Source organism: Artemia franciscana, chromosome 2, assembly GCF_032884065.1.
Source record: "Artemia franciscana chromosome 2, ASM3288406v1, whole genome shotgun sequence".
In the NCBI taxonomy this organism is placed as follows: Eukaryota; Metazoa; Arthropoda; class Branchiopoda; order Anostraca; family Artemiidae; genus Artemia; species Artemia franciscana.
In genome coordinates, this window is record NC_088864.1 from 15,555,549 (window position 1) to 15,576,081 (window position 20,533).

Consider the following 20,533-nt stretch of genomic DNA (forward strand, 5'->3'; position numbering starts at 1 on the left):
CAGATATTACACAAATGACTCGAATTTGAGTATCAGAGTCCTACTTATATTCCGAGAACACAACTATTCCAGGTAATCGCTTAACATTTACAACTAGGAGAGTGATGGATGCAAGAGTTTGAAACTACCTTTCTGGGACGTAAAAAAGGATATAAATCCTCCAAGACCATTGCTTAGTTTTAGCTGCAGGATCTTTTATACAGGGACAGGTGGAAAGCCCGTCTCCCGGCCTTAAGACAATGGGGATCGATCCCTGGGCTCCATATTGTCAAGTAGAGCATCGATTCACTGTGTCACCAAAGAAACCGGAAGTAAACTTGGTTCAGGAATTCATTCCTGAAAGTTTTAGCCCCATTGCAAAATGGCTTTCAAAGTTGGCAAAAAGCTAACATAAAAAAAAAAATTATTCTTCTCCAATTTTACAAACAACTTAGTTGTCAGTCAAACCAAACAGTTCGTGGTAACGAACTGTAGTAAGGAGCGACCCGGCTCAATAGTAACCAAAACTCTAAAAAATGGAATTTTGGTACCAATAGCTACATCAAAAGAATCGCATTTTAATGCTGATTTTAAATATAGTTTCATCAAGTTTAGTTTTACCAATCAAAAGTTACGAGCCTGAGAAAATGTGCGTTATTTTAGAAAATAGGGGAAAACACCCCCTAAAAGTTATGAGATCTTAACGAAAATCACACCATCAGATTCAGCATATCAGAGAACCATACTGAAGAAGTTTCAAGCTCCTAACTACAAAAATGTGGAGTTTTATATTTTTTTGCCAGAAGGCAGATCACGGATGCGTGTTTATTTGTTTTTTGTTTTTTTTTTCCAGGGGTGACTGTATCGACCCAGTTGTCTTAGAATGTTGCAGGGCTCATTTTAACGGAAATAAAAAGTTCTAGTGCCCTTTTTAAGTGACCAAAAAATTGGAGGGCACCTAGGCCCCCTCCCACGCTAATTATTTTCCCAAAGTCAACGGATCAAAATTCTGAGATAGCTATTTTATTCAGCGTAGTCGAAAAACCTTATAAATATGTCTTTGCTGACGACTTACTCACCCAAAGTCCCCGTGGGAGGGGTTACAAGTTCAAAACTTTGACCAGTTCTTACATATAGTAATGGTTATTGGGAAGTGTACAGGCGTTTTCAGGAGGATTTTTTGGTTGGAGGCAGGGGTTGAGAAGAGGGGGATATGCTGGGGGAACTTTCCATCGAGGAATTTGTCATGGAGGAAGAAAAATTCCATGAAGGGAGCGCAGGATTTACTAGCAATACTTAAAAAAAACAATGAAAAAATAAATATGAAAAAGTTTTTTTTTCAGCTGGAAGTAAGCAGCAGCATTAAAACTTAAAACGAACAGAAATTATTACCCATATGAGGGGTTCACCTCCTCCTAATACCTCGCTCTTTACGCTAAAGTGTTTTTAGTAATTACAACTATTTATTCTGCGGCTTTTGTGATTCAGGGGTCATTCTTAATGACTTGGGACAAAATTTAAGCTTTAGTGTAATGAGCGAGGTACTGACGAGAGGGCGAACCCCCTCATATATGAAAATGAAAATTCTTTAAGTAAGCTAATTTATAAGTTACGTATATCTTTTACTTATAAAAAGATTCGTAGAAAATTTAAAGTTCTAGTTGCCTTTTTAATTAACTGAAAATCGGAGGGCAACTAGGCTTCCTCTCCCGCTCTTTTTTCCTCAAAATCATTCGATCAAAATTATGAGAAAGCCATTTAGCCAAAAAAAAAAAAATATACAAATTTCGTTTTAATTATTTCTCTGCGGAGAGCCAAAATCAAAACATGCATTGATTCAAAAACGTTCAGAAATTAAATAAAAAAAAAAAACAAGTTTTTTTAAATGAAAGTAAGGAGCGACATTAAAACTTAAAACGAACAGAAATTACTCCGTATATGAAAGGGGCTTTTCCTTCTCAACGCCCCGCTCTTTACGCTAAAGTTTTTTACTGTTTTAAAATGTAGAGTTAAGAGAAAGAGTCAAACTTTAGCGTAAAGAGCGGGGCGTTGAGGAGGAAAAGCCATTCATATACGGAGTAATTTCTGTTCGTTTTAAGTTTTAATGTTGCTCCTTACTTTCATTTAAAAAACTTGTTTTTTTTATTTAATATTGGAAAAGCACATGTTTTGGCAATGCACCCGCTAGGCTGTCTTCAGTACAAGGCAAACCGAAAATAGGAAAGGACGTAGGAAAAACAATCAAAGTTAAATCAAGCTCAAACAGCACACTTGAAATTCAAGAAACTCTAAAAAAGAATTCATAGGTAAAACAGAACAAAAAAAGACAACCTCAGTCTGAAAATAAAAGAAGTAAAAGAAACATCAAGAATGAAAAGGACTACCCTCTTACATTGAATTCAAACATAAGATCCGAAACTCAGACCCACTCAATACACATTCAATGAAAAAAAAAAAGATAATTCAACTAGAATTACATTGCCTTGGCAATTTGAAGTGCTGAAGTACCCTTTCGTCATCACCACCTTCCTAATTTGAGAGAGGGCAACACTTCGCTTCTGTTTCTATTCAATTGATTAAACAATTCAGTTGCCAACCTCCCATTAAACTTCCAAAATGTGATGCATCTAGATTCTTTTTTTTTCAAGAAAAATGGTGAGAAGTCCCACAAAAAGGGTTTCGAAATGCTTTGTTTCTGATTAAGCCAGCTTTACCTTTCATTTCATGAAACTCAAGTGAGACTGTTACTTTCAATATCCACCATACTTACAAGCTAGTGCAGTCTTATGTTGGTATAAACATTAAACATAACGGAATTTTTGCTATTATTTCTAAAAATCCAGCTATCACATGGCAAGGCTATGATCCTACATCTCAAAATATATTAAGTTCCATAATTCCAATGTACTTGATGGTGTAAACCATTTTGTTCCTCTGAATGTCACCAAGATAGCGTTAGGAACTCCTTATTAATGACAGCAAGACTTAGAGATGTAATATTAGAAAGTCCTCCGGCGGCAAAAAAATAATCAAAATGAGAATTTTTCCTCTTACAGAGAGTGACTTCCAAGCAGAAATCATAAATCGGATCCAGCATTAGGGGAAGGGGTTAGAAACTCGGAACAAATACCTAATGTGTATTTGTTATATGCAACTGAGGACGAGAAAAATTTGTATCCACCTGCACCACTGAGTGATTTATAGACAATTGTTTTGGAGCACGTTCATCCTCAGGAGACGAGAAGTTACAACCTTGTGCTAAGTTCTGTCTTTTCGAAGATAGTACTGTTTATCTTCATGCAAACGAATATGAGGCGATTATGAAGTAGCAGTATGACGCAACGACCGAAGTTTTGGTATTATTAACAAAGAGTCGCAGATGCAATCCTGGTGGTATAAACAAGACCTACTCGTTTTCACAATAAAAAACATCACTAACAGACAAGTAGTGGTATATTTTTGATTTACGATCGTAGCCTTACCATGTACTTGCTGGATTTTTAGAAATAACAACATAGACTCGATTTAGGGCAAACCAGTGCTCCACTAACTTGCATACATGGCACATTTTAAACTATGACAGCTCCTGCATTGCTGAAGAAATCTGAGCTTGCACCTTGCTTTTTTCTTTAGCAATAGCTCAAGTTTCCTTGGCAACGATAGAACTATTACAGTTTAGGAGGCAAATGTAACTCCATTCCTGCGACTCAATCTTGAACGCAGGAAACGATATGAATAACAGAGCTAAATATAGTAACAGCCATTAGATAAGCTATTAGAATAGCCATTAGATAGAGTGACAGCTATTCTAAATAACAGCCATTAGAAAGCTAAATGGCTAGTAACATTAGATGGTTCATTATTTTTTATATCTCAAGGTCTTTCAATTTCTGTATATTCTTTGCGTTCGGAGAATTATTAATTCTTACACGTTCTCAAGTCTTTCTATGGATTCTTCGAACAAGATATTTTAGCGATAGGACGAGAAAACCAAAACTGAACAAGCACTTTTTGATTTTAATCTAAGTCTAACCTGATAATGGCACATGAATGATTGCATACTAGAATGGAGTTTTCTACATGAAAGAAAAACACATAGTAAAAAAAAAAAAACGAAGGCTTGCTAGAAAAACCTCAGATAGTCCTCTCTAAAATAGACTATAAACTCCGCTTTTAGATCACGCATTGCGGGCTCTCGCTCAAGGACGATTAAATACCATCTATTCTGGCCTCTCTAAAAGCTGTAAGAAGGTTTTAAAATGGGATGTATTGTTCATCAATCCAACCCAAAGACCACGCTTTTCGGAAAAACCACGTAGGTTAGACATTAATCAATTACCTGTAACAGACTACAATTAGAAGCCGAAGAAAAAAGAGCAGAACCCAAATTTTTTAGAGAAACAACAATTTAGAAACAATTTTCATTACAGGGCTGGAAGGAAAATCTGGCATGAAGGAAACTCCCGAGAAAAAAAATATTGTACTAACAAAAGAATGGAACAAATAATTCCTTATTCAACACTTACAAGCATAGAGGGTGATTGCCATGATAATTGAGCCCTTCCTCTTTATTGGGGCTAGATATAACAGGGGCTATATACAAAACTGGAAAAACGTGGATCACAATATTAAGAACCCTGAGAATATGATTTATAAAATTTTCTGTATACTACGAAGTAACGAATTTTTTTTATTGTAGCGTTTTCTTGCGAAAGAATGGAGAATTCAATGGTACAGAACTCTTTGTTATTACAGTCTTCATCTCAGCAGTCTTCATTCAGGATTACCAAGAGGAGTACCACAAGAAATATTGGTTAAAATCCAATTGAAGATTTGTTAATTTTTATTATAAACAAGGGAGTAACAAAAAAATCAATCCCTCAGCAACAAAAAAGAAGGAGAAAAAATATATTTCTTTCTCAAGAAGTATACGGTCAATTAATTCAGTCAACCACTTACAAACTAATATGAATAAGTCAAAACTTTTAGAATCAATTTGATCAGTTTGAATCGGTAGAATCAGTTTGAATTTTGAATGAGTTTCATAAAACTTACTGAATTGCAAAAGTATACACCTTAATAGAAATAAACCAAAGAAAAGAGGCTTACATTAGCATCAATAAGTTTCATAAAATCTACTGAATTGCCAAAGTATTCACCTTCATAGAAAAAAAAAACAAAGAAAAAAAGGCTTACATTAGCATCAAATACAGTAACGACCGAGGGCGCAACAGAAACATTAACAGCGAGCCACTGATCAGGATCTACAGATATAACCAATTTATCAATAGCTTCATTAAGGATATCTATACCACTTGGCTTACAGACTGGGCTTGAACCAACGTATAGAGCTTTCATAGTCTTTCGTGGCTCTTCCATTGGAGTTGGGAAACTAGGAACTGAAAAGGAAAATAAATTCAACATTACAACAGAAAAAAGACTCACCCCCGTGACTATCTTTCGCAAAATTAAGATATACACTTTAAAGATAAAACTTCTTCATGTCCAAGTGCCCTAAAAGTTAAAATTAGTTTTTATCCACTTATCAATCAGTTTAGTTACCGGCTTTTACCCTTTTAAATTTATATAGAAGCCCTAGGTTTACGTAACGTATATAAGGAAAATTACAAATAAGATTACCCTAGTCTACACAGTTTCCAAGTAGTCCAGCATTATTTACACAATTTAAGCCGAATATCTCTTTACCTTTCAATCATAATCATACGTTACTAGCTTGTACTATAGCTTTATACAAAACCACAGTCATCAGAATTAACAAAATGGGGCTGGAAGGACAGAGCTCTGTTCCACACAAGACTTCCCAAAACCACCCGTCTTATAGTTATCTACACATGAAATGGGACAATCACCTTTACGTCGGCGTTAAGGAAGATGGTTCTTTACGAAGATCTTTTAATAGAAAGATTCTCCAAACGCTATATTTTGCTTTGTCTTCTGCCAAATGATAAATTGTAATCGAAGATACGAACATTTACACTAACTACACACACAATGAATATCCCCTATGGAACAAAAATAAGTCGGTTCCTTAAAACTAATTTTAACTGCGTCTGAATAAAAACAAACTAACGGCTCTTTAAAAGTGGTTTGCGTGTCAAAGTACAATATATTAGGGAAAAAAAAATATTAAGTTAGCTTACTGATGCAAAGTGAATATTCGTAGTAGAAAGGATTGAAATTATAAACCGCAAAATAGTGGTTTATTATCAAGGCATTCATGGGAGTTAAATTAAAGACCAAAAAAAAACCTTTAACAGAGTAAACAGAAGCAGCTATAGGAAAATATCGTGCTAAGCTAAACACGAAGAAAACAAATTTATAAATATGAAAATATTGGGCAATAGTGCCAATAAAGACTCTAAAAACAGGCAAAAGATTCGAAAGACTAAAGGCACGGACTGAAAAAAAAAAACAAGAAAAAGAATCTCGTCTCTTTTTCATAGACATAAAATTGCATCAAAATCCAAAAATGTTCACAAATATGTCAATAGCCTCAAAATAATAGTTGAAATTTTAAAGTAATCCCCATGTGTACTAGGCTATGTTGATGGTATTACTTGATTAAATAAAAAACAGGGTTTTTTTTAACTGATAGTAAGGAGCAACATCAAAACTTAAAACGAACTGATACTATTACGTATATGAGGGGGTTCTCCCCTTCGTCAATATCTCACTCTTTAGGCTAAAGTTCGAATTATGTTCCAATTCTTTAAGGAAGACCCCTGAAACAAAAAGACCATTTAATTAGAATAAATAGCTCTTTTGGAAGCACTAAAACACTTCGGGGTAAACAGCGAGGTATTGACGAGGGAGCGAACCCCCCTCATATATGTAATAATTTCTGTTCGTTTTAAGTTTTAATGTTCCTCCTTACTTTCAGTTGAAAAAACTTATTTTTTTTATTTAATTTCTGATAGTTTTTTAAATAATGCTGGGAAACCGACACCCCCTTCATGGAAAATTCCCTTCCCCCGTGAAAAATTCCTCCATGGAAAGATCCTGCTACGTCCCCCGCCACCAGAAAAAAATCCCCCCTGAAAACGTCTGTATACTTCCTATTAAAAAAATACTGTATGTAAACAGCAGGCAAAGTTAACAACTTGCAGCCCTTCGCCCGGGGTCTGTTGGGGATTAAGTCGCCCTCAGAGACATAGTTATTATATTTTTCCATTATGCTGAACCAAATGGCTATCTCAAAATTTTGATCCGTTGACTTCCAGGCGGCACGATACTTCAGTAGTGAGTTGTAAATGGTAGACCTAGATCGTTAGTCAACAGTAGGGTACATCTTTTTCTAGATTGAGAATCGAGGCATCATCTGTTCATCAGTTAGATAGAGTTAAATAATACAACATTCACATCTAAAGTCGGCTTTCTTTTTCAAAGATTTAATTTCTTCTATAGCCCATCCAATCTACTGTAGCAAGAACAAAGTATCGAGGATCCCAATTCTATCTGAAAGGATTGTTCAACCAGACCATAAACCTGTCTCCAAACAAAGGGAAGCTCCCGCTCAATATCCCTAGGTATCAAGTTCAAAGTCTATAGAGAATCCCAAGTCTCCTGGTAACAAAATATTTCACGGGCAAAAATCAGTGCTTTCTACATTTTGAATTGATTAGCCGATTTTTGTCAAGAGATGAGAGAGAGAGGACACGTCAAAGAAGCTGATTGTCATTAATTTTATTTGTATTTTTGATATATTTATGTATTCTAATTATAATTACATATTAAATTTATGTATAACGATTACTAATTATGTATGCTACACTCAAGCTATTACCTTCATCCTAAAATGGACCATACCTTTAAGTTTAACTATATATGATCAAAACAGGCAAAAGAAACTAGCGTGTTCGTTTATTGGTCAAAGTGGTCCAATTTGGTCATTGAATAAACAAAATGTTTTAACTGCAAGTCAGGAGCGACATTAAAACTTAAAACGAACAGAAATTATTCCGTATATGAAAAAGGTTCTCCCTCCATAATGCCCCGCTCTTTAGGCTAAAGTTCGACTCTTTATCACAACTCTACTTTTCAAAACAATAAAGAACTTTAGCGTTAGCAGCAAGGCGTTAAGGAGGGGACAACCCTTTAATATACGGAATAATTTCTATTCAATCTTTCAAGTTTTAATATCGCTCCTTATTAGTAGTTAAAAAAACTATTTTTTTTATTTAATTTTTGAACGTTTTTAAATTAATGCATGTTTTGATTTTGGCTCATCACACATGAATATTTAAAACAAAATTTGCATATTAATTTTTATTGTCTAAATGGCTTTCTAATACTTTTGTTCGGACGATTTTGATAAAAAAAAAATGGGTGGGGGAGGAGGGCTAGTTGGCCTACATTTTTTGGTAACTTATAAAAGCAAATAGAACTTTTTAGTTTTAATCAGGAACCTTTTTGTTAGTAATAGATATACACAAATTACAAATTAAGTTACGTAACGAACTTCTATATTTGTATATTTTTATTACGTATATGAGGGTGCTTGCCCCCTCGTCAATACCTCGCTCTTTACAATAAAGCTTAAATTTTGTGCCAATTCTACGAATGACCCCAGAATCACAAGGGCCGTAGAATAAATAGTTGAACTTACTAAAAGTACTTTAGTGAAAAGAGCAAGGTATTTAGGAGGAGATGAGCCCCTCATATGCACAATAGTTTCTGTTCGTTTTAAGTTTTAATGCTGCTCCGTACTTTCAGTTGAAAAACTTTTTCCTATTTATTTTTTTTATTGTTTAGATAATGCTAGAAAATCCTTCGCCCCCTTCATGGAATTTCTCTTCCCGCATGACAAATTCCCCCAAGTAATGATCCTTCAACGTGGCTCCCTTCCCTTAAACCCCCCAACCAAAAATCCCCCAAAAAACGTCTGTACACTTCTCAATAACATTACTGTATGTAAACACTGGTCAAAGTTTGTAACTTGCAGCCCCTCTCCGGAAACTATGGGGGGTAAGTTGTCCCCAAAGACATATTATTATGTTTTTCGACTACGCTGAACAAAATGGTTATCTCAAAATTTTGATCCGTTAACTTTGGGAAAAAATGAGCGTTGGAGGGGGCCTAGGTGCCCTCTAGTTTTTGTTCACTTAAAAAGGCCACTAGAACTTTTCATTTCCATTAGAATGAAACCTCTCGCGACATCCTAGGACCACTGAGTGGATACGACCACCTCTGGAAAAATAAATAAATAAATAAACACGCACTAGTGATCAGTCTTCTGATTACGAAGTTCCGTATTTTTGTAGATGAGAGCTTGAAATTTCTACAGTGGGGTTCTCTGATACGCTGAATGCGATGGTGTGATTTTCGTTAAGATTCTATGACTTTTAGGGGGTATTTCCTCCTGTTTTCCAAGATAAGGCAAATTTTCTCAGGCTTGTGTCTTTTGATGGGTAAGACTAAATTTAATAAAACTGATATATTTGAAATCTAAACGAAAATCCAATTCTTTTGATATATCTATTAGTATCAAAATTCCTTTTCATTTACTATTGAGCCGGGTCGCTCCTTACTTCACTTCGTTACCACGAACTATTTGATAATCACGTATTTTAAACAGAAATAATTAATTTTACCCATTGAAACTTGGCTTTAAACTGCGCTCCAGAAGACAGTTATCATCCATTACTTATTAATTATAAACGTAAGTTCTGACAGCAGAAATTTCACTTTTCCAACAGAAAAATATTGCAAGTCCTCTACTTTATTCGTCCACTACTTTATTCGCTACTTTATTTTGCCATCAACTCTACGTATTATGCTCCTTACGTAATATGCAGTTCTACGTATGATGCTACGTATTTTTCTTGACGCATTACTTATATTTGACTGTGCTGGGCTTGAAGTACATGCTACTTTGGATTTCTTTTTTCGGAAATCCTTCCATTTTGTAATTTATTTTTCTTATATTGACTTATAGATACTTTAACTATACATCGCCCCTTTAGCTAGGTAGTAATTCTACTTAAGAACTGTAAATTTTGTTAAGCGGAAGATGATCAAAACCCCTCACAATGTGAACTGCGCCTCATTATTTTCAATTCAAAGCGAAATTCTCCACAGCCTTTTACGAAATTTTTTTAAACAAAATTTAATATATATAAAAACATAGTCATTGCTATTCTGTTGACTATGACAAATTAGTAGATTGAAAAAAAAAACACTTAGAAAATTACTGGGAATTCCAAGCTATTGTTTTTAATACAATTTGAATGGCCGAAGAAACCCATTTTTCAACTCTGATTCCAAAACGCAAGAGATCTTGCTGCCACCTAGCTTAAAACAGATTTTTTTTTTTCAATTCAAAGCAAAAAATCGTAACAAAGAAGAAAAAAAGAGGATAGTCACATGGAGATAATACTATGCAAATATTTCGGTCAAGGCACCCACTCAACCGTTCTCAGCCCAGAACGAAACAAAAACAAAGAGAATGCCGGTAACTCCACAGGGTAATAAAGAACGATACACCTTAACCAAAAACAATAAGATAAAAGGAACGTAGAAAGGGCAACTGACTGAAAAATCTGATATTGAATGCATATTTAAACTTTCAATTGGGAATTACTTTTATGTAAGGCTTTTTTGAACGCTAATCACTTAACAATCATAGTACTATCAGAGATTCTACTAGGTTGTGACATTTGGTTTTCTGATAAAATAATATGAAAGATCAGGAGTAATAAATTCATAAATGACACTTCGATCCGTTTCTTCATAAATCTATTAAAGACGGCTTTTGGTGTACATGCTTCTGGAATTCTGTCGTCCCCCTAAAAACTACTTCAGAGTCTCCAGTGTGGAGCCAGGTATATTTGGTTCTAGAGGCACTAGGGAAAATTCAGAGTTACTTAAAGAAAAGATAATTAAGAGCAATCTTGGTTTCATCCCGTGTTCTTAAAACTTAAAATATCACAAAGACTGACTAACTCTCAGACAGTTGAAAAAAAGACTTGGTCAGTCCCTTTGGCTGACAAAGGGAATAAAGTTGTTATTCTTGACAAAGTCTCAACAAAACTTATGTAACTAGCAACAAAGACCACATTGCCTTTCCACAATAAATACAAACGACAAGTAGAAAGAACATTACAATACAGAATATATAAAATATTTTATTCCAAAGCCTTTTAGTTCTTATATTTTAGGATATCTCAAACTCCACAAAGATGGAGTTCCTCTGCGCCCTACTGTGGCCTCTCACAGCTCTCCAGCTGCCAAATAGGGAAAATGGTTGTCCACAAATTTTTATCCCCTTGCTTATGCAAATTTACTATGTGTTAATAGTAAATAAGAAAAGAATATAAGAAAGTTTTCAAGCATATAAGAAAAATTTCAAGTATACTTGAAAATTTTCCATTATATTGGTAGAACCAGCGTGTCTTCCCCGGGGAGGCCCTCCAACAGGTTGACTTTAGTTTTGGCATTGTGGAGTGACACGCATGATAGGTGTAGCATAAGTGGGAGATGATAACAACAGCAATGAAGGGGGGAAAATTAATACCATGTTTTTCTTCTCACTTAATTGGACTATCTGCCTCTTCTATTTCTACAATTAGTCATGACTTGACTTGCCCACAACTATTCCATTTCTAATTAAAAAATTAACGGACTCGGTCCGGGATTAAAAAATGCGAATTTTCTCTACAAAGAAAACTAGAAGATAATATCAACCAAATGGACTACAAAACACAAGATATCAAACACGTTATATGTCTTATCAATGTTAGCAATGAGTTTTTCCATGAATGATTTTTTTCAACATAAAATCCAATTGTTAACCAATCAATGAGTGTACCAAGAAGTACAAACCTTCCACCTTTTTTGGCCATTTTTTACAAGGAATTTATGAAACTTCTGCTTTGCATACTTTGACCATGAAGTACCGTTTTAGGGGGGGGGGGGGGTTGTGGATGACGTTATTTCTCTGTGGGATCATGGAGAAACGTCAGTTACGACCTTCTTGGCGCATCTTAACACCTTAGATTCTAATCTTTAGTTCACCTTAGAACTACGAGATATTCATAAACGGCCTTTCCTAAATGTTTTAATTGTGAAAAGTCTTTCAGCTTTGAGCTTTTTATTTATAGGAAGCTTACACATAATGAAGTATTTGCATTTTTCCTCCAACCACCCTCTTTGCGTAAAAAGAGGAATTGATATATCCTTAATTGATCTGCTGCTACGAAAATATTCTAAAGCTCCCATAAACCCAGAACAGAACTATATCATTGACATTTTATTTTGCGACAGATTTTCCATAAATTTGCTGGAATCCATTACGGATAAAAAGGTTTAAAACGACAGAAAAAGATGCATCAACACCAAAATATCCCACTGAAGGCATCCCTTTTTGTCAGCGATAAAAAAAAAAAAACTTCCCTGTTTAACCCCATATTCCAAAGTGGAGCAAAAAACTAGGAAGCAGTTTAAAAACATAGCCTTAACATCACCTTTAAACATGACAACAAGTTTCTTCAACTAAGGCAAGGATAAAATCAGCCCCAGTCTGGGCAGTGATGTGCATAGAATCCCTCGTTTTTGTGGTTGTTTCTATATTGGGTATTGGGACTCATCAACCATTAGTAAAGAGATTATCGGAACACAGATTTTTAATCCACAAGTTCATGCCAAAGACCCAAATGTTTTGATTCCGCCTTGGCTCAATGCTTCTACGATAACTAAGGCTCCTTCATTTTGTTTTATAACATTTCCATTTGCCCCTGTTAAAGGTCTCATGTACGTTTTCAGGGAGGCAGATGAAATCAATAATCATATAAAAAAAAAGTTGCCCTAAATCGAGCCCGAATTATAATGATCTTACAAATTCCGATATTTCATTTTCAAAATTGTGTTTCGAAAATCTCTAATAAAATCTCTAATACTTGTATCTCCATTCCTGGTGAGCGACTGACGCTCAAAAAGACTTAAATGAATGAACTGTCTATTGAAAATCTGAATAGCTATTCAATATCTGAATTTTATTCAGCTGCCCACTGATTAGAAAGGGCCTTTTTTATAGTAGTGGTTGTTTTTAAGGTTTATCTTTTTATATTGTCCTAAGGAATTGATCAACGTTTTTACTTTTTATTCTTAGTTCTGCACTGAGGACGGTTCACAGGAGGTCCCGAACGCAATTTTTGCAGTCTACTCTATTTTTGTCTATTCTATTTTATTATGGTTTAAAGCGTTATGTTATATTATATTTTTATTCATCGGTTTTGATTTTCCTCGCGCCCTTCATTACATTTTTCTTTAGTCATGTTTAGCGAGTGTTGCATCAGAAACTGTTTACTTCCTCGTTTGAAATAAAAAAAAAAAGATTGATGGAAGTGTTTTTCAAAGACATGATTAAAGGAAATTAGAAATGTAAAGCTAAATTTACATAAATTTGTACAGAGAATTTTAGCCTTACAAACTAATTTCACAGTTACAACTTAAAGTCACCCCTTATTCTTGCACCAACCTAAAAAAAGCTATATTAACTAGATATAACAACGCTGATGTATCGTCAAGGGAAAAAGATAGCCCCAGTGGACCAGCGGACTTCTGGAACCTAAGTGAAAAAGCTAGAATTTGGGCAAAAATTTAGATGAACTAAGTTCTTTCAATGAAGGCAATTTTCTCCAAATAATGTGTATAGCCCAATACATACCATGGACAAAGGAAGGGCCTCAAGGTAGGTTTTTGTGCAGATAAATTACAATTATTACTACTACTACTACTATTAAAAACTCAAAATAGTACCAAGCCGTTAAAGGCCAATACAGCTGCGCACGCTCCTCCCTACCACTATCCTTTCAGAGATTTACTCTTTACCCCCTCCCATGACGTTCCAATTTCCTTCAAATAATTAGATCTCACCCTTCCCCTCACATTCGGGGACGACCAGCTTTTTGTTTGGTCGCTGATAGATGGCCAAAAAGTACAATCTTTGGCAATTTACCCTACTGCATCAATAACACTTAGCCTAGCTATCCTTGCTTTAGCCATTTTCCTAGAAAGTGGGATTTACACATAAACATAGCAAAATAAAAAAGCACCTTAGAATGTGCTTAACTGGAAAGTTCAGCCATGTCAGGAATCGTAATACGTAAACCTCTAAAACATTCATCAGCCCTGACTTTGAGCCCTATAGAATAGGGCCAGACAGTTTAAGGATTATTTTTCATATTAGATTCATATATAATGAAATTGGGACTCACAAATAAATAAGAAAAAACAAAAAATGCGCCACAGAACGGACTCATCCAAAAAATTCAGTCTGTCAAGATAAGCCATAAAAAGCCTAAAAAAGTTTCTGACTTTGTATTTTGCTAAAGAATAAGGGAAGCCAATTCTAATGCTTTTCTTCCCTACCTATTTGGGCTCACAAAATATATTTTGGTGAAAGAGCTAAAGTATAAGATTCAATAGACAGTCTTTGAAAAGATTTTCAATAGTTGAATCTTTAAAAAGTACAAAAAGTTGAAGAATCTTCAAAAACCAGCTTGGAAGCAAAAGACGAAATAAGATTCTCTTTACCTGGTATAACCTGCGGACTTTTGAAACCTTTTCTTTGTTGAGTGGGCAAATTCGTCGGACGAATGGCTCCCCCTCGAAGGCCACATCCAGCTATAAATATTACATAGCTTTAAAAAATTACATACTCGTGTCAACGAAATTGAACTTATTATAGAGATGGTGATTGTCTTCCAATAGTGGTCATGTTCAACATTGTCACGTTTCCAGTAATTACAATAAGAGAACCGAATACTACAGTTCTAACATTCTGAACTAGAGAAGTAGTACCACCAAGAAACAAAATTAAACATTTTTTTGTTCAGGAGCTCAAATATACAAATTTAGACGAACTTTCGTTTAGGATTTGTAAACAATTTAGGTGGCAGCCTAGTAAATAAAATTCACCCTTACACTGAAAATACAAAGACCCGATTGGCGTTCTAAAAATAGTCCTTCCAGCAAAATCAATTTAAATTTTCCAGTTGATTATTAAGTATGGAGGCTTAAGCGAAAATCTGGCAAGTTAATTTCAGCGCAAATAAGAGAGAAGAGCTCCTTAAAGTTCGATCAATACAACCGAGGGTTACCCGTTTTCACCTTTCAGAGGTGAACCTGTTGTTGGAATTCAGCCCTCACGCCTTCTGAGGCCACATATCCCCTCAGATCTCTCCTGGTCTGACCACTTGAGTAAACTGAAATCATTCTGTTCTAGAAAACTGGGCGTTATTATAAGGTACAAAAGCCGTCTTCCATAAAGTTCTACCCTACCACTATACACCTCTTGCATCAGATTTATAACTGAGAATCATATTTTTGTAGGGGCACCAAAGACTCATATATAACAATTAAGCGTCTATAAGACAGTAGAGTTTAACTCATTCAATTACTTCAAAGCGTCTTTAAATAACAGCTATCCTGATATTTTGTCCACTTTCCGTGATTTCGAAAATAATTACTACCAGAGTTGAGGCGACGTAGGTAATGTGATTACCTTCATAAAATTTTCCTGTGTCATCGCGATCATGTAAGTCCTTATATTTTTTTTTTGTCCCCTTTTTTCGAAAATCGGAAAATTTTCTCAGGCCATTAGCTTTCGATGGGTAATATTACCCGTCAAAATTACCAAAATTAATTATCATTAATTTTATTATTGATGATGAAATAAAATTTTATCATTATTATGATAAAATTTAAATATTTGAAATCGGCCCAAAAAAAAGCATTATTTGATGCGTTAGTTATTATCATAATTCTTTTTTTAAGAGTTTCGGTTGCTATGGGTCGGTTCATTCTTTACTTACAGTCTTTATTAAGAACTGTTTCCTATGCGTGTTCCTAGTAAAGGGTTGTTTTATTTTAAGTCAAGCTTTACATAAACCAATTTCCCAGACTTTCGTCACTATCATGCCAACAAGTTGTCACATGCAGCTTTACAGTCAACTGCAGCTTTACACAGACCAATTTCCCAGACTTTCGTCACTATTATGCCTACCAGTTGTCACATACAGCTTTACAGTCAACTGCAGCTTTACATAAACCAATTTCCCGAACTTTTGTCAATATCATGCCCATCAGTTGTCACATGCAGGTTTACACAAGCCAATTTCTCAGTCTTTTGTCACTATCATGCCCAGCAGTTGTCAAATGCAGCTATACAGTCAACTGCAGCTTTACATAAATCAATTTCCCAGGCTTTCGTCACTATTATGCCCAACAGTTGTCACATGGTTTGCGTTCCAAAATAGTAACTCATCAGCAAGTTAGACTAAGGCAGTACAGGCACGTAAAGTACTTTTCATGTAAACCACATGTTTTTATCATAGGTAGCAAAATTTCTATAAAACAGTTTACAACCCCTTTTCTTCTGTCATTGAATCACGTTGGGCGCGCAGAAAAAAATAGAATTAACTATTACACTAATAAAAAATAATGAAAACTACAGTCCATCCGAACTGCTATTTGCCTTTCCAGACACAAACCTTTGACTAAATTTAGAAAGATGTCTGACTTGATACCTTGACGAAGAATAGCTTTCTGTCAAAGAAAGAAGTGTTTCTACAAAATTCAACCATATGACAGTAAAAATGTTATGTTAGGAAAAACTTTCGTAAAGAAGGCAATTTCCACCAGCCTTTGAGCTTCCTGGAATCTCTCTTTATGAGAGGACTCTAAATAGAATCAACAAACCCCTGATGCTTATTCCGTTGTTAAAATACCCCCCCCCCCCCTGAGAAACGATCTCATGTCATTGCCACGCTAATCTCTTTCCAGTATGAATCATATAAAAACTATACACACAGCCTGCATATGGTGACATAGTATGCACGGCTGCATGAACCCCCTCTCTGAACATTTTACCTTCATACTCTCCTCCCACAAGTTAGCTAAATAGAAAAATTAACATAATAAGAAATACTTTCCATATTTAATAATTTACATATTTTATGATACTGTAGTATTTTTCAATGTTATTTCTCAGCAGTTATGAGAGCTCATGCCTATATTTTGACAAAATCAAATACAATTATGACATGGCAACACTTATTCTGGTGCAGCCCTAGGACAACAATATAAGAAAAAGAAGAGAATAATTTAAAGTATTATATAAGCTCTTAATGCATCAAAATCGATTAAAACCATTTTTTTTATACCTCAGTTTCGAAACACCTGACTGTCTAACTTTGTATATTAAACCTGAAATATATCAAAAACATAGATTAAAGAACTGAAATGAACCAACATAATCCTTGCGAGTGGATAATAGAATTTTTTTTCTAAAACTTGGCTCATTCCTTATTCAAATTTACCCAAGTATATTTCCCGTACTCCAGCAGAAAAGCAAAAACAAAACTGGAAAATCGTTAAAAACAACCGACGAAGGTTCAATCAAAATAAGCAACTGATATTCTTCGTCAATTTTCTTCATTTTTTTTTTCATCTAATAAACCTGAAACCAGAACTCATATATAAAGAAAAACAAATTAAAAAAGAAGAAGAAATATCGTACCAAGATCTAAAGACCGATTCATATTTTGGGACAAAGATCGCTCAATCATGATCTTCTTACATATATCTCTAAGTGTGTTGGCAATAATCCTGGCAGGAGTATCACATCTGAATACATGACATTTGTGAATACGTGTAGATTTGTCTCTCGCAACGTAAGCAAAATCTCTGAAAAAAAACAATCCTATACAAATTGAATGAACAGACTAGCAACCTTATCCAAACAACCATTTATTAATACGTCTTTTCTTCATGGGAAGAATGAGAAGAAAGAAAAATCACAAGGACCGTCATAGCTGTCAAAGATAAATTAAAATTTTTAGATTCCACAGCACACAATTAGCGAATTTATCTTCTTCTTTTTATTGCAGGTCAATTTTTTTGCAGGAAAAATTGTTTGTGATTTGGTTACAATTAAAATTTCTCAACAAGAGTTCTAGCTCATCAATAGTAAGACAGTAGGAGAAAGCTCTAGAATATAAGATCTTTTAGATTCCTCCCCTTAAACCAATGATTTTCGGAAAATTCTCTACTATTGACAAATATATTTACACTAATGTGTCAACTAATCACGATTAACTTTCACAATTACTCTACATTGCGTAGAGAGATTACAGCCCGTTAAATAGTGATAAAAGATGTAGTGCTGTTTCAAATTCAAGACGAACACAATTTACGAGAGAGAAAGAGAATGCGAGGTGAAAGAAAGAGGAGGATGGATGGAAAGAAAGAAAAAAGAGAGAGAGAGGGGGGAATACAGAGGAGGAGGGATAAAAAGAAAGTGAGAGAGAGAGAGAGAGAGAGAGAGAGAGAGAGAGAGAGGGAGAGAGGCAGAAAGAAAGAGCACGATTCCGTTTTACAACAGCTTTGATAACTAACCTTCCATTATCTCTTCCAACTCCCCAAACACGGATAGTATGAATTGGCTGGCTATTGAGTATTGTTAAGGATTCTGGGTCGACTAGCTTTAAAGACGCATCATCCAAATCCATAAAAAGATCTTTTCCCTGCAAAAAATATACACATATATATATATATATATATATATATATATATATATATATATATATATATATATATATATAATATATATATATATATATATATATATATATATATATATATATATATATATATATATATATATATATTTAGCAACTAAAAACAATACAAGATTTAAAAAAACGATCGGTAGCATTTTCACACTAAAGAGACATATATTAAGTGGATAGATAGTTTATAGACTTTATTTTCAACAGTACAAATCCAATACTAAAGAGAGCATCAAAACATCTATTTTTTTGGACGAGTGATCGTGAAATAGACAAGGGTTCAATTTTGGAATTAGTCCAGCTCTTAGGAATACACGAGATGTTTATATAAACCTATGCTACCACATTTCTTTCACCTAAAGGGAAACTAGATAGAGTTGATGAAAAAAATATCATTATAGAAGATAAGAGGTTAAAAAAGTTGAGTTCTATTAGTAACGTACATATAAAGATAGTGTTTTGAATTTCAAACATAAAACGAACAAACCAAACAACAAACGTATTTCAAATATAAATAACTATCACTAAAGGGGCTACAACCCCTCCTTTCAATTCGTTTGAGAGCCTATACATGCGTAAACCACGATGAGTTGGAGAATAAAAGTTCACTAAATAAATGAATGGTAAAACTTGGATACAAGAACACATACAGTGGGATACCAGGAGCAAGTCAATTTGTTCCAAAAATTGTAACTGCTAAAAAATCAAAGCCTGAAAAGCCAAATGGTTTGATTCGGAAAAAAAAGGAAAATAAATTACGATTATTATATGAATGAATAAAATTGTGAAATGAATTTCTTTTTGATGAGTACCAAATACAATTAAAAATGTAACTAGGATGTGGAAGGAATAAAAATTTCTTCCCAGTTGGACCGATTCTACAATTTTCGAGTTTGAGTTTTCGTCATAAATCATGACAAGATTAAAATCCATTTTCTTTCTACTTTCGAACAAACAAATTTTCATATGGGGATAATTTTATTTATTTAGACAGTATAAAAAAAAAAAAAAAAAAAAAAAAAACAGGAACAAGAGTCAAGTTATTTCGATCACATGTACAGCATATACGATCACATATATCTGGACTTTTTTACCTGTTTTTTTTTTTTTTTTTTTTTTTTTTTTTTTTTTTTTTTTTTTTTTTCACTGTCTAATCAAATGGAATTTACCCCATTTGAAAATTTATTTGTTCGTCATAGAACGGCAGTGCTTTCTAAGAAAAGAATACCTAATCTAAGGTGTTTCGTGGAAAATATCTTTACTTTCGATCGCTATTCCATTTTTATTTATTATATGTATGATTCATTGTCTTGCGGAGCAACACTACTGCTTTCGTAGTTTTTTTTTTTTTTTTTTTTTCACCGTGATCAGCGACCTGTAGCTCCGAAGTGGTAAGAGTTAAAAATTTGAGATCTTTCAGAGGGAAGGGAAACGTGAAACAGAGTAAAAAAGTTCCAGAGAAGTTCCTAAAATTTCTAACAGTTTTCCATAAAAAAAAATAAAACCGTTTTTTTCTTAAACTGTGCGTTCGATGTTTGGCGTCAAGTTAAGACGACCCTAGCTTCGGAAATAAACTTGTTAGAAATACAGTTATGCTGAACTCATGTAGAACTTTCATTTGTGTCTTCGAGAACCGGAGCACAAAATTCCGTAGCTCTTACAGATTTCCCGGAAATAATTCCGGAAAAGTCCATCTCGTTCCGATTTTTTTTGGAATTTTCTCAAATTTTCGATTTTGATGTTTCTTATATTTTTATTGACTAGTGCTATGAAAAGTATGCAAGAAGAAGTGAAGTGTTCTATATAGGCTACCAAGTTGCTTCGTTCTCTAAGAAATAATTTCCGAAGTTTCGACGTTCTAGAGGTAACTTCTGTTCTGGACCAGCTATAATTTTTTTTCCAACGCGGTTCGACAGGTCTCGATCTCCTAACAACTGGAGCTTACAATAGTTTCTCCGAAATAA

General features: G+C 34.4%; 1 protein-coding gene across 2 annotated transcripts in view; it reads right to left on the bottom strand.

The window, feature by feature from the left end:
- Window positions 1-20,533, bottom strand: part of LOC136037822 (protein Fe65 homolog) — a 190,539-nt gene that overhangs the window by 13,492 nt on the left and 156,514 nt on the right. For both annotated transcript variants that reach the window (XM_065720661.1, XM_065720670.1), the window contains exons 9-12: window positions 18,397-18,524; window positions 17,519-17,685; window positions 14,533-14,622; window positions 5,176-5,378 (exon numbers count right to left, since the gene is read on the bottom strand). In XM_065720661.1, coding sequence (XP_065576733.1) covers window positions 5,176-5,378; window positions 14,533-14,622; window positions 17,519-17,685; window positions 18,397-18,524 — 588 coding nt within the window. The remainder of the gene's footprint in view (window positions 1-5,175; window positions 5,379-14,532; window positions 14,623-17,518; window positions 17,686-18,396; window positions 18,525-20,533) is intronic.